Genomic DNA, 15,119 nt, shown 5'->3' with positions numbered 1-15,119 from the left:
GTACCAATCCAGTGAAGAGGCCACCATATTGGGGTTTGCAAGGCCAGAATGGTAACACCTCGGTCAAGGGCGGTATCGGCCATCCGGTGCCTAATGACGAAAGTATGCTCATACCCCCCGTACGTATACCCGTATACGTACCTGTAAGCGTCACTGTACGACAAAAATTACTGCGTATATTTACCTGTAAGTGTCCTTGAGTGAGGTAGTGAGTGATACTACTTAAAACCCTAACTCCTCTTTTTATTTTGTTTATTTATTTATTTATTTACCTAGGTTCATCTTCTTGCGAGAGACCTTCGTGTGCTCACAAATTTAATAAAATAATAATTTTAATTCAAACCTCTTTATTTTAGTAATCGCAAATCTATATTTTTTTCTAATATAATTATGTTAATATTTAAATTCGTGTATGAAGGAAATTTATTAAAACTAATTCAAAAATAATTTAGTATAATTATAAAATCTATAAAAGTTATTAAATATTAAATAATGACGTCATAAAAAATCTCGAGGTGTTACAGTTATTAATTAAAACATGTTTTAACGTGCGTTATAATTTAGTATAATTGGAAGGTTTCGCGCTTCATGAGAAAGCTAGATTGTTATTTCTTCTGTTTGTAGCCTTATCTATTAGATATGGCGAGCTAGGAATGATTGTGTTTGGCATGCTCGTGTTATTTCTCCGTCTTTGCTAGTTAAGAATGTAAAATTTGTCATCAAGTTTAGAATGTTGAGTCTGTATCCGGATTCTCCTCATATGAGCTCCACTTGGTGTAAAAGGCTTTTGGAGTTCTAAGTCCTTGGCCTTTTCTTTGTGTTGTTTTGTCTTTATACTGTATGATTTGTTGAAATTAATGGAAATTTTCATTATTTAAAATAAAAGATTTATTATTAAGCTGTTTTTTAAAAAAAATTATTTTACAATTGTATTAATTCTATCATAACATTCCAACAAAATTATTAAAAAATTTATGGTTTAAACACTAGTTAAACTTGATCTACATAATTTTCACATAATTGGTCAAATCTAGTACATCTCTCTCTAAAGAAGTATTAGCTAGGGTTTGATAAGACATTGAGAGAACGACATCGAATTTGTTACTTCTTGAGATAAATTTATCAAAGAGGTTTTATCAAGTGTCAAATTACCAACAAAGGGATCAATTTAATGCAATATGTTGGAGTATTCCACGAGTGAAAACACGAAGATCGTCATCCAATCACACTTAAAAAATGTCGGCCGTAATTCAAGATAAAATTCAGCTAATCACAAATAGGGTATCTTTTTATCTAATATAATCAATCAATCATATGATTTTCATAGCTACATCATTGGCGTAGTAAAAATTGACAAATTATTTGAAGATCTGGTGCGATTTTTTGAGACCCTAAATAATTTAATATTGAGGCCCTTAATTTTTCGAGACCCTGTGCGATACAATATGTTAAACATGCTTACAACCTACACGCTATTTTTTTTTGTTTTGTTTTGCAGGGGCTATGCAGGTCCACCTAATTTCATATCTCAAATTCTTTCAAATGACATAATCATTAAGAGGATAGGGATAAGGAGGCAACACAATTCAAATTAACTTGATAATCATGTCATATCTCGGTTATAAGCTAAAGGTGTTCAAAACAGACACGACAATTAAATATTAATCTAACCTTGCTATTGAATCCGACTTCACTTGAATTCTTAAAATTATGTACAAATTAATGTGGACATAAGACCTGATTTTGAACCGACCTGAAATATTTGACTTCTAATTGACCTGATGACCTCAATAAACACCACTAATTGTAGTGCAAGTACCACTTTTTAGCAAAGGTTTTGACAACGATTCTCATTTTTTTCGTCTTTCCTCAGCCTACCTTTTAATCGAAAAATATATAGAACTTTAAGTCACTAACATATGATATAATGAATTTATGAGGGATTTGTTCTTTATTTATTTTGATATTTTTTTACAAATTAGTGTTCTATTTATGTTATTATTCATCTTGATTATTTCCTATGTCTTAATTTAGGAAAAAAAAAGTATTTGATAAATTCATCTCTAATTTTTGATAAGTTTAAGTATTCTTTACCTATATTTTCATTACTTTATAATTATTAACATAATATATTATCATTTCAAAACCAATATTATATACTTGTAATATTAACCTATCTTGATATACAAATATTTATATAAATTTCACTAAAAGTATGTACTTCAGAAGCCGTATTAGTACACCAAGAAAATGCTATTAATAAAATATATAGCTCGAAAGATTAATTATGTATCTCTAGTTTTTAATTTTTACTTTTTAAAGTGATTTACGCGTAATTATTTTTGTATAGAGAGAGCTAGAATACTTACTTATAAATCTTATAAGAATATGTTTTAATTATATGAATGTAATATATTTATCCAACTAATTAGCTTAGCCATTCCTTTCTTAACAATTTTCACCCACATGATTTTAAAAAAAAAAAAAAATCTAAAAATACAAAAGATATTTGCATGGGTTGATGTCTTTTTCTTTTAATTAGGGGTGCACTGAAAAGACATAAGGTTAAGACTTAAGCATATTCCATGATAATACAATACAAGCAAGTTGCTATTAACCCTTACAATTTCTAATGGCTGACTATATTTAAAGGGGTCCACCTGAAGAATCATTATCCTAAATACCACACAAAATTAAATGCACTTTAATCACCATTCCTTTCTTGGAAACATTACAAACCAACTTTATTTAATTTCATATCATATTTTACCATTTATAGTAACTCATTTTAATTTAAATCAATTCCTTTATTATCTTTATTTAATCTCCTCTTGTGGAGGAAGCTTTTATTTGACAGCCAATTACAATGAATTTTTCTTAATTTACAGGTGTTAGGTTGTGAGAAGTTAGATATATACGTATACTATACGTATTTAGACTAATACATATTTTAGGGTATGTACATCTTTGATTCCTTATATTGATAAATGTTAAAGTTGTTCACAAGTGTAATTTGACTCGATGAGATGCATATGTATTTCCTTTTTTATGAATTAGATTTTGTCTTCTAATGAATTGTATTAGTAATACAATTAAAAGGAGGAATTACTTGATATGTAGGTTTTGTGATACAAAAGTCAAATTTCTAAGGATGTGGCATGGTTTCATTTCACCAATAAGTATTATTCAAAGAGCTTCTCCACACCTAATTAACAATATTCTATATTATGTGTGTTTTTATAAGTCTTTTTTGGTTAGAATGAACCTTATAAATAAACTATATATGATGAGTTTTATAATATATCAATCTAAAAGGGAAAAAATTTTAGAAATGACTTACAAAAATTGGTTTTTGTCAAAAAATGCCTAGAAATTTTTTTGTCAAACATTACTTAGAAAATGTTTTATCTTTGTTAAAAACTACTAGTTAACGATCGACATTCAAGTTTTCGTTTAAGTGTAACATGTGCAACTGACGTGCAATTTACGTAAGAAATAGCTAGTAGTATTTAACAAAGAATTAACGTTTTATAGGTAGTTTTTGACAAAAAAAAAAAAAAAAAAAAAAAAGTCTTTGTAGTGTTGGACAAAAATCCTATTTTTTCCAAAATTTTTATATAGTTTCAGATAATTCTTCCTTAATATTATTTAAATTATTTTAGACTAATTTTTAATAAATAATTTTTAAAAGTTAGATTTTTTAAAAATAATTTTATCCCTAGCTAGTTAATTGTTTAACTTTGCAATTTTTCATTGTTTTGCATTTGATCAATCTAAAAAAGATTAGGTTCGATTCTATTGAAGGGAAAAGATTAATTGCTTGATCTTTTCTTGGGATAATTTTGTTGTACTAAGCCACTATATTATGAGTAGCTTATATCGTCTCCCTAATGTCTTCCCTTAATCCTCCTCTTGTGTTTATATTCTTAGGCTCACTAATGTCACGTAGCACAACTATAGTGTATGTCTTTCCCTCTCCTTGATATACTCAGAGACTAACGTATTGTCTTATCTTAGTTTGCCCCAATTGACTTGTAATTGATGTTGGAAGGTAGGTAAGATTAATTTGTCTTACGGCGTTGCCTTAGTTTAACACAATTGTTTATCCTAATTCTTTACTCCCTCCTTCTCTACACTCCCTCTAACCAAGTAACTACCAATTTGGTATGTTTTACCTTAGCTAACTTACACTATTGTTTTACTAGAATATTTCTGAATTCAATGTACTCTCAACGCTATCCTCCCTGTTAACTCGGTCTTTTGGACTATTCTAGAGCTTGATTTTGTGATCCTTGTAGATAGATTTCATGGAATTCGATGTCAATTTTGGGGATTTAGGGTTAAGACTTTAAGGAAATTGGGGGAATTCTAAAAATGAGAGAGAGAGTTTAGTTAGGGAAATGAAAATTGATCGAATGCAATAGACTGGAACACCAAGATAACATTTGCTAGTGTTTTATAGGTAAAAAGGTCACGGACAAAGCATTTGGTAAACCTCAGGATTATCGCGTGGATTTTTAAAAAGATTTGGTTACCACATGAAAAACGTAAAACCTCAAGGTTACCATGTAGAATTTCCCTATATTTTTAAAGTTTTATCAATATAAAATAAAATATTATTTTAAACCAAGATGCAGACCGTACCCTAGACCCACCAGACACTAATGGTCTAGGTCCAAGTCTAGGTCCAAATATTCCAAACCTAAGGATCTGGACCTAATAAAAAAATAAGTCTAGACATAAGTCTGTTTGACCCAATCTAAATCCAACCCATATTCATCCTTAATTTCAATAAACCATCTTATTCTGAAGCGGATACTAATGGGCTGGCTCAAATTCAAAAGTATCAATTATGACCTTAAAAGTGATTAATTTCAACTTACAGTAACCTTAAAGGATTAATTAAAAATTGAATTTTGACCTAAAAGTGAACAATTGTGACTTTAAAGTGATCGATTTCTATTTATAAGTTTATAACCTTAGATGGATCAATTACGATCTTTTAAAGTCTTCAATTTCAATATTAAAGTGATCAATTATATATAAAGTAATCAATTATAACATTATATTAGAGCAAACAATTTTAATTTGATAACTAACAAGTTTTAAAAAAATGATCAATTACGACCTTAAAGTGATCAATTTAAAGCTTATAGTGCTAAATTATAAGTCATCACATGTATAGTGATCAATTATAGCTTATAATCTTAAGTGGGTTCATTATAGCCATAAAGAGATTAATTATAATCTTAAAGCGGTCAATTATAGATTGAATATTGTAAAAGTTTTAATTGAGCCAGTTGGGCTATTGATCTCACGGTAAGGCGGTCTCTCGTAAAAGCCATATAGTCATGTGAAATTTTGTTTGCATTGATTCATCTAGTTTTTAAAATATACAAGTTTCATAATGTTTTATTATGCAAAAATAAAGATATTTAACTTCAAATTATATCTTAAATAACAGATAACAGTAAATATCGTAAATAAAAATATTTAATATCAAATCACACGGTAAATAATAAATATAAGTAAATATTATAAGGAAGAACTATTAAACTTAGCTTTCAAACATAGTAAAGCATCACAAACACACTGTAATAAAGTACACAGAAAGTGTGAACAAAATAAGCCCATGTGGTGAAGAAATGCGAAATAAATTTTTGAGTGTTTAACTTTTGTTTTTTAGTTTTTTAAATGCTAAATCGGTCAAAAACTAAATTCGTTTACCAATTTCTCAAACCAAACTACATTGTAAGAGATTTCTTTAATATCCTGTTTAGAAACGATGGTTTCATTTTGAAATTTGAAATTGAATTAAATTTATTGTTTAGCAAATTAAAAATTTTCAAATTTAAATTTGGATTAAATTCCACCATTACTTTTAAAGTAATTAAAATTGAGAATTTAAAAATGACTACCCAAACCTTGTCATTCTCAAATTGTTCATTTATGATTTCATAATTGAAATCCATAATTTGAAATAAAATACTTATTCCCAAACAGTACATAATTGAATTCGTTTTCTAAAGTTTAGGACAGAATATCAATCAAAACCTAAATGGAATTAGATGCTCATTTAGGACAAAGTTGGACAACAACAATAACTTTAGTGCCAAAGCTATAATTTCAAGAGATTGTTATCCAACTACATCAACTAATATATCCGTTTCAATGGTCGTCCACATAAATTTTTATTCTCCAATCATTTTGAGTAGTAGACACCCCCACAAAAATCAATTTTTGACTAACTAAATTTTACTGAGTTGGTTGTCCGTAATTTACTACTCACTTTTCTCTATTATTCGAACTTGAGACCGACAATAATCAACAAACACTCGTAGCCGGACTTTCGGATAAACTTGAAAAATCAATATCAATAAATAATAAAAGAACCAAAATAAAGTCAAAAGTGGAGAAATATATATCACCAAATTCATGACTTATTACCGGTCAAAATGTAGTGGTTTCTTAGTTCCTTCCTGACAAAATAGTCAATTATGTTCCCATTTTAAAATTATCATTCAAACCTATTGCTAAAGTCTTCCTATGCGACTTATTACCGGTCAAATAAGTTTTTCATATCCTTTTTTCTGTTACATTTCATTCGTTCAAACCTTTTGCCAAAGTCATCCCTACGTGACTTGGTCATATACTTTCACACATAGTAGTATATATATACAACAACAATAAGGTCATAACTTAGAACACCACCAAACAAGGAACAACAAAGAAGAGTAGTGCAGATGAGAATGGGAAGAGGGAAAGCTTCAATGGGACCCACAAAGTCGTCTTCGAAGGTTTTAGCATTAATGTCGTTGTTTCGTTCACAAGACTATACGTATGCTGATAATCTCGGTAAACAACAACTGATGAAAGAGCTATTGATCAGAAGAGCTTTGTTTCCGCCACCAAGACGACTCACCTTGCGTTGGAGAAACTTTCAGCCTACACCAAGTCGTCTTTCTATCATGTCACTAGCATTGGCTTAATTTACATGTCTTTTGTCTTACGAATCCTATTTTGGAAATTGGATATCAAGAAAAGTCTACATTTTTTGGCGTATATATAAGCATAGTATAAAGTACACAGTATATTCATCTTTACACATAAACTGAACCAAATAGGCTATTATTTTTCTGTATTATATGTTACAAAATTTCTGATTAATAGGGTCTTATATCAAATAACTTTGGCCGTTGTCAAGGTGGACTTGAGCTTAGATTCTCCCATGTGCAAAACTAGAAAATGCGTGTTGACTTTGATCATCAAGATATTCATATTAATACAAAGAACATGATTGAATAGCAACAAATAATGTTCAGCAGAATTCATATTTAAGAATTAAACAGGGTTCTTTTCTTAAACTATGTCAGGCATATGTAGAAAAAGTCAAGACTTAAGCTCCTCCTTTTTTCTTGTTTTAATCAGATTGAAAAGTCCACATATGATCCCAATTATGACATTATTTTTAAAAATTTTTAATTTATATTTTATTCTTAATTTATAAATTAAATTAGTCAAATAAAACCTTGTATGATTCATATTAATGTATATTTTATTAATATTAATTTTTATAATTTTTAATCATGTACAAGTTAAAATATTAAAAATAATAATAGTAGCATTAAATATAGAATAAGATTTAGAACAAAAAAAGTAGATAGACAATATGATTACATACATACGTAAATGTATGAAAACGAAATTTTACAAATTCCACATGATAAATAAACTATAAATTCTTGTGAGAGATGATTTTTTTTTTCAGAAATCATTTCTAATAAGGCTAGCCCAAAAAGAAAAATATAGAGTAAATTTTTAATAGGCATAAAAATATTGTAAGTAAGCATTTTGAATATTATAAGTACTTAAGTACTTACTCAATGGGCATTAAGTATATTGTAAGTAGACATTAAAGATATTGTAAGTAGGCATTAAGAATATGGTAAGTAGGCTACTAGGTTAAGTTTTTCAGTAGGCATCAAAAATATTGTAAGTACGCATTTTAAGTACTTTTTCGGTGGGCATTAAGTATATAGTAAGTAGGCATTAAGGGTAATGTAAGTAGGCATTAAGAATACAGTAAATGGACATTAAAGTTTAATAGGTTGGGCTTAAGAGACTCAAAGAGACGGTCTTCAGGAGACCGGCTATAAGAAAAAACAATAAACAATAAACACTAAACAATATGCAGTATCAACAGGGCAAACAATCATATTCTAGTCTCACAAAGAAAAAGGTGATAAATTGCTTTCCATTTCTACATTAACCATTTCAAACCAACAATTTAGGATTGCAAAATTACTGCAACATTCTTTATACACTGTTTTCACCCAAGAAAAAATATATATACAAATATCCAACATATAATCGATGAAAATTTGTAACATACCGAATTGGAGATGTTGTTAACTCCTTTTGTACATTTTATGTACCAAAAATTTGCATTGTTTATCAACCACATACTGATCAGCTGATTCGGATTTCATTTGATGCGTACAAGTACGCATTATAATCTTGGATTCTCTTAATTTTCAATCACATTACATTTTCCTCACTCCTGAAGATAACACATCAAAAACCACAAGATTTTGAGGATCGTAAGTTGGCTCTAAGATTCGAGAAAATTTTAGTTCGCGGAAACAGCAGTAATACCTCAGAAGCATTTGAGCTTGTGGTTTCGGCAGCTGCATCTGAGAGTCTTGCTTCCGATTTTTCATTTGATAACCTACCAATAATAGAATTCAAACTTAATGTCAATGGCACGAAATGAATGGAGGTGAAGAATTCATGTTGAAGTATAGACGGACGCTAGAACTGATCTATTAGTCATGTAGTCGACCCTAATGTTGTAGGATATGTTGAAGTATAGATGAACACTAGAACTGATCTATTAGTCATGTAGTCGACCCTAATCTTTTAGGATAAAAGCTTCGGAATTGTTGTGTCAGATAAACACGAGTTTGCAAGTAAACATTACAAGAAAACTTGAGTAAAAAAAGTTCATTGCTTACGTTGAAAGTATAGTGACCCATATAAGCTCCACACAATCAACCCAAAGCAGTCTTTGTTCCACAGGAATGACACCATAAGTCGCAAGATGAGCAAAAGGCCATAGCTTCCATCCAGCCTACAAAGCAAAACCGGAACATAGCTCAGGAGGCATAATGGAGATTAAGAAAGCCACTAAATTATAGAAAGAACAACATTATCTCGAACATTTTTGGAAGTAGAAATGTAGAACTGTAAATTCAAAGGTTTAGGTATGTCCAGAACAATCCAAACAACTAGCAGCATCCACAAGGGGAATTTAGTAGCCAGAAATTCCGACTCCTTCATATACACTCTGAGTTCTTACACTATATTTAGTTAAGAATTTAGGAGGGGAAGAAAAAGAAGGGAAGCGGAAGAAAGAGAAGAGAAAGGAAGGGGAGGAAGCATCTCATGTTTGATTAAGAGGGAAAAGAAGGGAAACGAAAAGAAAAACCATGTTCTTTCCAAATCTTTCTACTTTTGGAGAGATTTGGTCATCAATAAATTAAGGGAACTAGCCCCCTTCAAATCCATTCCTTTCAAATTTGTCCCCTCCAAATTTATATCCAAATAAAGGAAATTGTAACCATGCAAATCTCTCCCTTTCCTTCCCTTCTAGTTCCTTCAATCCAAACAAAGTGTTAATGTTAGTTTTGAATATGATATCATTACATCTCCCCGTGATCCTATACTTTTTTGTACTTCATACCTACCCGTTTGAGCTTTTTGCACACCATATATGGCTGCTCAACAATTCACTACAAGAGCGATCATGAAGCCCTTACGGAGATTCATAGAAATTACAACTATGCATGGTACTTAAGTTTCGCAACTTTCAGTTAACTATGTAAAAAATGGTTACTTTTGAATCAAACAAGCCAAGGGTAGTCTATCACATAGCTCCAATGTATAAACAAGCAATTGAGTGTCAGGGGAACTGACTCAAAATCTAATAGGATGTCGTAAAGTTCCTTAAGACAGACTCCTTTTTAGGTGATGTTAATCTAACCATTTACATCTTTGCATTTCACAAATGCCATAAAAAAGAAAAACAAAGATTGGAAGAAAAGCTTTAGTTGAACAAAGACTTACAGTAAGCATAGGCCAGAACGTTGTCTTCAGTTCCTTGAAGATACTACCTGGTGATTCAAATCGCAAAAACCCCAACACTACAAAATAAATGCTATTCCAAATCGCTGACCAGACAGTTTGATCGAAGGCAACTTTTAAAGGAACAACCCACCAATCTTGAAATGGGAATAATGCCTGCAAAACACAGATAAGATCACTAAAGGCAATAAAAGACGATGACTACATTGAATATAATTAAACAGTAGATGGCAATTTCTACAACTTATACCTCACACAGTTCATAATAGTAATGGGAAAGAGAACCATGTAAAGCAAATCCAGTAAGCCCCGATCTCAACATGCGGGTACGATCAAACCCAAAAAGAGGTTTCCCTTCATAACACTGCAAACCAAAATAGTAAGAAATCCGCTAAAGAACTATTATCCATCGTAGAATAACAAACACAACATCCAAAATGAACCTGTGCTATCCAATCACCCAACGAGTACACTACTCCACTAATCACCATTTTGGCGAACACAGGATTGGTTTTAAGAATCTCTTCATAAGCACTCCAATTGTGTTGTGGGGCATATCTTAGTATTTCAAATAGAGTCCAACCCTGAACCAAAAAGAAACAAAATAATAAATCAGAGACTTTTACAAATTCTCTCTCAAATTAAATATCATTGTAGCTATCTTCAATGTCACAAACATGTTTCAAGGAAATAAAGCTTTCAATGAAATCCATGGCATGTTCAAGCTAAATCAAGCCATGCCCAGAAACAGTACATTCATAAGTACACAAGAATTACTGTTCTTGCAAGATTATGGCAAGCAGGCATAAGAGAGTGGAGTAAGTAAAGGCATAAGGCATAAGGCTAAGTCATAGCATGTCATTTTGATAGAAAACGATACTAGTAGGCTTAAAGCCATAGAATAAATCACTTGCAATGCCAAAAGTATTCCTCTATGGCCAAATTAATTATTTCAATACCTCATTCATCATATAAATTCACAATCTGATACTTAATTTTATTACATTGACCGAATTGCATCAGTAGTATGTTTCAATTGGCAACACGCATAGAGGTTAATGACTTAGGGGACACTAGTTTAGCCTCAATTCAAAGAAAAATCAAATTGAAACCGATGTAGGGAGTGTACAAAGTACAAACATTAAGTTCCACCAAATGTTAAAGCCAAACCCAGGTAGCTTCTCTGCTTTCCTCTTCCTATTATCTCTAACTCAGTCTCATTATCAATAGACATGAAGCTAAACAAATTATTCCCTGGGATATGTTATACAGTAGTATATTCGAACTCCTGACCTTCTGTTGATTTTGGATACCATGTCGAGAAACAAACTCAACCAAAATCTAGTGGTAATGGCTGAAGCCCAACATATATATACCCTATTATGCACAATACACTTGAATACTCTAACAGAACTACAATTTGACTAAATTTCTCAAGTCCCAATATCTCAACAAAAAAATAAAACTAAACAGGCCTATGCAGCTCAACACTAACCATCAAAAAAAGAAATATGTACACAAATTCCGCTAAAACATGATAAAAATGTATGCCAATTGGCATCTCAATTCATTAATAACAACCATCAACCTATATTATCAATTTAAAAAACTGAAAACATATGAAATCAAAATCAGGTAAATCAATCAATTAAACAAGAACTACCAAAAAAATAGATGCGAAATTAGGAGGACTTACATGCCAATAATCATGGTCAATAGTAAGCAATTTAGTAATAGCAAAAGTACCGGCAGCAAGAACAATAGTAGCATTGATAGCTCTATCAATCAATTTATCCAAATCTTGACCTTCCCCACCATTTTTACCATTACCATCCTCACCTCCACCACCAGAAATACTCTCCAATGACAATTGCCCATCAAACCCACCAACAACCGCACTTCTATTCACCATTTCTCTTTCTTGCCCAATAACCATAACTCCCTCAGGTTGGTCAATTGAATCTGGACTTTTCACCGGCAACACATCATACTCCTTTCCCGAGACGGCGGAATTGACTGAAGAAAGGCGGCGAGAAGTGGTAGTGAAGGTTAAATGGGTTGTTGGTCTTTGCGTTTTTGTGGGTTTGTATGGTTTGGTAAGCGGAGGAAGCGATTGAGGTGAAATTGGGTTTAACTTAAAGGAAGCCATTGATGAATGATCACCAATGGAGATAGAGGAAAACAGAGGACGATGATCAACGTGTTTTCTCCGATTTGGAAATTAATGAAAGGGAAATTGTATGGATTTTATATTCCGGAATCAAGGATTTTAGGAGATTCTCCGATTAGATTTGGGATTCCTGTTCTTGTTTTTATGGTAGTGGTGCAAGTTTGGTGTCCACTAGATAATTGTGATCCATAAATTGTTGAAGCTAAAAGTTAACAATTTTGTTTTGACATTTTGTAACTTATGGGTTTGATAACGATCTAAAGCTTCTTCTAGAGTTTTGAAGAAGGTAGGTCATTATCCATTGAAATTTTTATTTAAATGAAGTTAAAAATGGTTATAAATTCTAAAAAAAATAGTAAAGCTAGTAGGTAAAATTCAACCCTAGTGTTTTTTTAGACAGGATCACATTAAAATATCCGCACTCTAAGCAATGTTCATCTTGAATTATTTTTTCTATGAGGAAATATGAGAAATGTGTAAATGAGATGAAAACATGACTTAAACGTGTAAATGAATTAAAGAAAAAAGCATGAGTGATGGCAAAATATGGATTTCTAAAAATTATTATGAAATGGACTTATGATTAATCGCCGTATGACTTAAAATGCTCTCATATATATTGACTTATATGATGTAAATTCAAAGGAACAAAGAAAGTATATAATATTTTATACGTAAAGGTTATCTTTTGAAGTTGCATAAAAGAAAGCTATTATATACTCCCTCCATCTCATTGACTTTGCAACTTTTTTTATATTAATATGTCCCACTTAATTTGCATCATTTATGTTTTTAGATAATGGCTTACCACTTTTATTTAATCCCATTCATACATTTTAAATTTTTTTTTAATTTCTTCTACACAATTTATTTTGTCTCTTCATTTATTACCACTTTCTCTAGCAATACCACCAAAGACGATACATGAAGAATGATGAAACTATTACATTCTCATCACACTCTATACAGATGAAGAAATAAGAATTATGAGTCATTCCAAAATTAAAGTAGTAAGTCTCAAATGAATGTTTCAAAACACAATGGAGTCAATCCCAAAATTCTCGACAGTTAGTCCACAACAACAGCTCTTTTATGTGCTGTTTGAAAATCCTGCAGCATTTCATCAGATATTATTGGAGTCAATCCCAAACAAACGCTGGATACTTATGTGCAAGAGACACATATAGTTATGCGCAATTTTTCTATAAAAAGTTATGTACAAAAGACTAAATATGTATCAAATTTGAACACAAGCAAATTTTAAACTATCGTCATTTTCTTGTTGGTTTATCGGAATCGAGCATATAATATATCATTGGAAAGATCTTAAAGTCTAAGTTCTAATGTCGCAAACATTACATTAATGCGATTTTTCTATCAAAAGTTATGACCAAAAGAGTGAACATGTATCAAATTTCAGCACAAAACATGTGATTAGGTTTATTTTCGATTTTTAAAAATTGTTTTCTTTTTTAAAAATTAATATTTTTTTATTTTAATTTAATTATTATGAATAATTTTAGTTTAATGATAATAATAGTTGATTTTATAATTTAAATATATTTAAGGGCATGTTAGTAATTTGTGGTGAATTTTATGATTGAGTTTCTTTATTTTACCAATCTAATTGTCAAATAATGTTATGTTTAGTTCACTTAAATAAATGAGCAATCAACAAATATCAGTTTTAATTCGCAAAAATTAATTACAATTACTACAATTACAATCTATAAAAATCAAACATAATAACAGTTAATAAAAATCAGTTGAATCGGTAAGAATTAGGTGCACTAAACACTAAACAGGGTCTAAATGAACTTTATTTGATCCGCTGAATTTAAACTCACTTATTGATTATTTTTGAACAAATCAATATATTTACGTGTAATTGTTGATAATAAGTTTATCTATTTTTTTATAAATAAACCAATATATTGGGTATTATTAGTAAAAATAAACAAATGTATAGTCTTTTCCTAACTATTTGACTTACAAAGAAGGATTGAAGAATATCATAAGTGATGAGTAGGTTTATTTTCTAACAATCATAGATAAATTTCCCAATAAATCTTCCGATTGAAATGTGTTAGTCGGAATTTCCGATTAAACTGCTACTGAATCCACGTTAGTTGAACATTCCAACTAAATCCAATAAACATTCTAACATGCTCTTAAAATGTCAATTCCAAAATTGATCTTTTAGATATTAGAATTGGCGTTTTAAGTCTTGAAATTGGTATAAAAAAAAAAAAAAAAAAAAAAAAAAAAAAAAAGGGACAATATAGGTCCACCCAATATTATCTCACAAGTAAGACGGTTTCACCCCAAGATTTTTTGTTAATTCTTTTAGAACCCAAATCCCAAATCCGCTGGAAATTGGAACTGAACCCTACAATTAAAGACGAGTCCAATAATATCATAGTCTCATAATCATCCCTAGTTTCAAGTACATATTCCAAGAAAATTCAAAAAAATAAACTTTATCACAAAAAATCCCGCTTCTTAAATGTCGTCATTATTTTTATTGTGTCGCTACCTTTTTTGATGTAATTACAAAATACCCTTGAATCCATTTTAAATATAAAATAAAAAATTATTATTATTAAACTAAATTATTATTAATAATTAAATAAAAATAAATATTAATTAAAAGGAAAAAAAATTAAATAAATTGAAAAATGGACCTAATGCACGTTTTGTATGACTTATCCTAGGACAAGTTGCACGTTTTGTGCAACTGGGTCAAATTTATTTATTTAATTAATATTTATATTTATATTTTATTAATTGTTTTCGTTTTAGCTCG

General features: G+C 30.3%; 1 protein-coding gene across 3 annotated transcripts; it reads right to left on the bottom strand.

The window, feature by feature from the left end:
* Window positions 1-6,427: 6,427 nt before the first annotated feature.
* LOC130807315 (protein SYM1) lies at window positions 6,428-12,583 on the bottom strand. Of its 3 annotated transcripts, none has more exons than XR_009040568.1 (8): window positions 11,840-12,583; window positions 10,587-10,727; window positions 10,394-10,507; window positions 10,126-10,299; window positions 9,015-9,130; window positions 8,656-8,728; window positions 8,393-8,560; window positions 6,428-7,015 (listed from the first exon to the last, which is right to left on the bottom strand). XR_009040568.1 is itself a non-coding variant. In XM_057672475.1 (7 exons), the coding sequence occupies exons 1-7, from the start codon at window positions 12,290-12,292 to the stop codon at window positions 8,555-8,557; spliced, it is 1,077 nt and encodes a 358-aa protein (XP_057528458.1). In that variant the 5' UTR covers window positions 12,293-12,583; the 3' UTR covers window positions 8,239-8,554. The 3 variants fall into 3 exon arrangements, 1 of the variants encoding a protein (XP_057528458.1); XR_009040567.1 differs by lacking the exon at window positions 6,428-7,015 and adding an exon at window positions 7,113-7,238; XM_057672475.1 differs by lacking the exon at window positions 6,428-7,015 and having other exon boundaries at window positions 8,239-8,560.
* Window positions 12,584-15,119: the final 2,536 nt, after the last annotated feature.

Source organism: Amaranthus tricolor, chromosome 3 (genome assembly GCF_026212465.1).
Source record: "Amaranthus tricolor cultivar Red isolate AtriRed21 chromosome 3, ASM2621246v1, whole genome shotgun sequence".
NCBI lineage: Eukaryota > Viridiplantae > Streptophyta > Magnoliopsida > Caryophyllales > Amaranthaceae > Amaranthus > Amaranthus tricolor.
The sequence above is the reverse complement of the archived record's forward strand: the minus strand, read 5'-3'. Positions and strand labels throughout refer to the sequence as shown.

Coding starts and splice junctions, on each gene's coding strand:
- LOC130807315 (XM_057672475.1), bottom strand. CDS start 12,292: ATGGCTTCCTTTAAGTTAAACCCAATTTCACCTCAATCGCTTCCTCCG. Junction 10,728..11,839: donor TTGACCATGATTATTGGCAT/GTAAGTCCTCCT, acceptor TTTTTGGTTCAG/GGTTGGACTCTATTTGAAAT. Junction 9,131..10,125: donor CGTTCTGGCCTATGCTTACT/GTAAGTCTTTGT, acceptor TTTGCTTTGTAG/GCTGGATGGAAGCTATGGCC.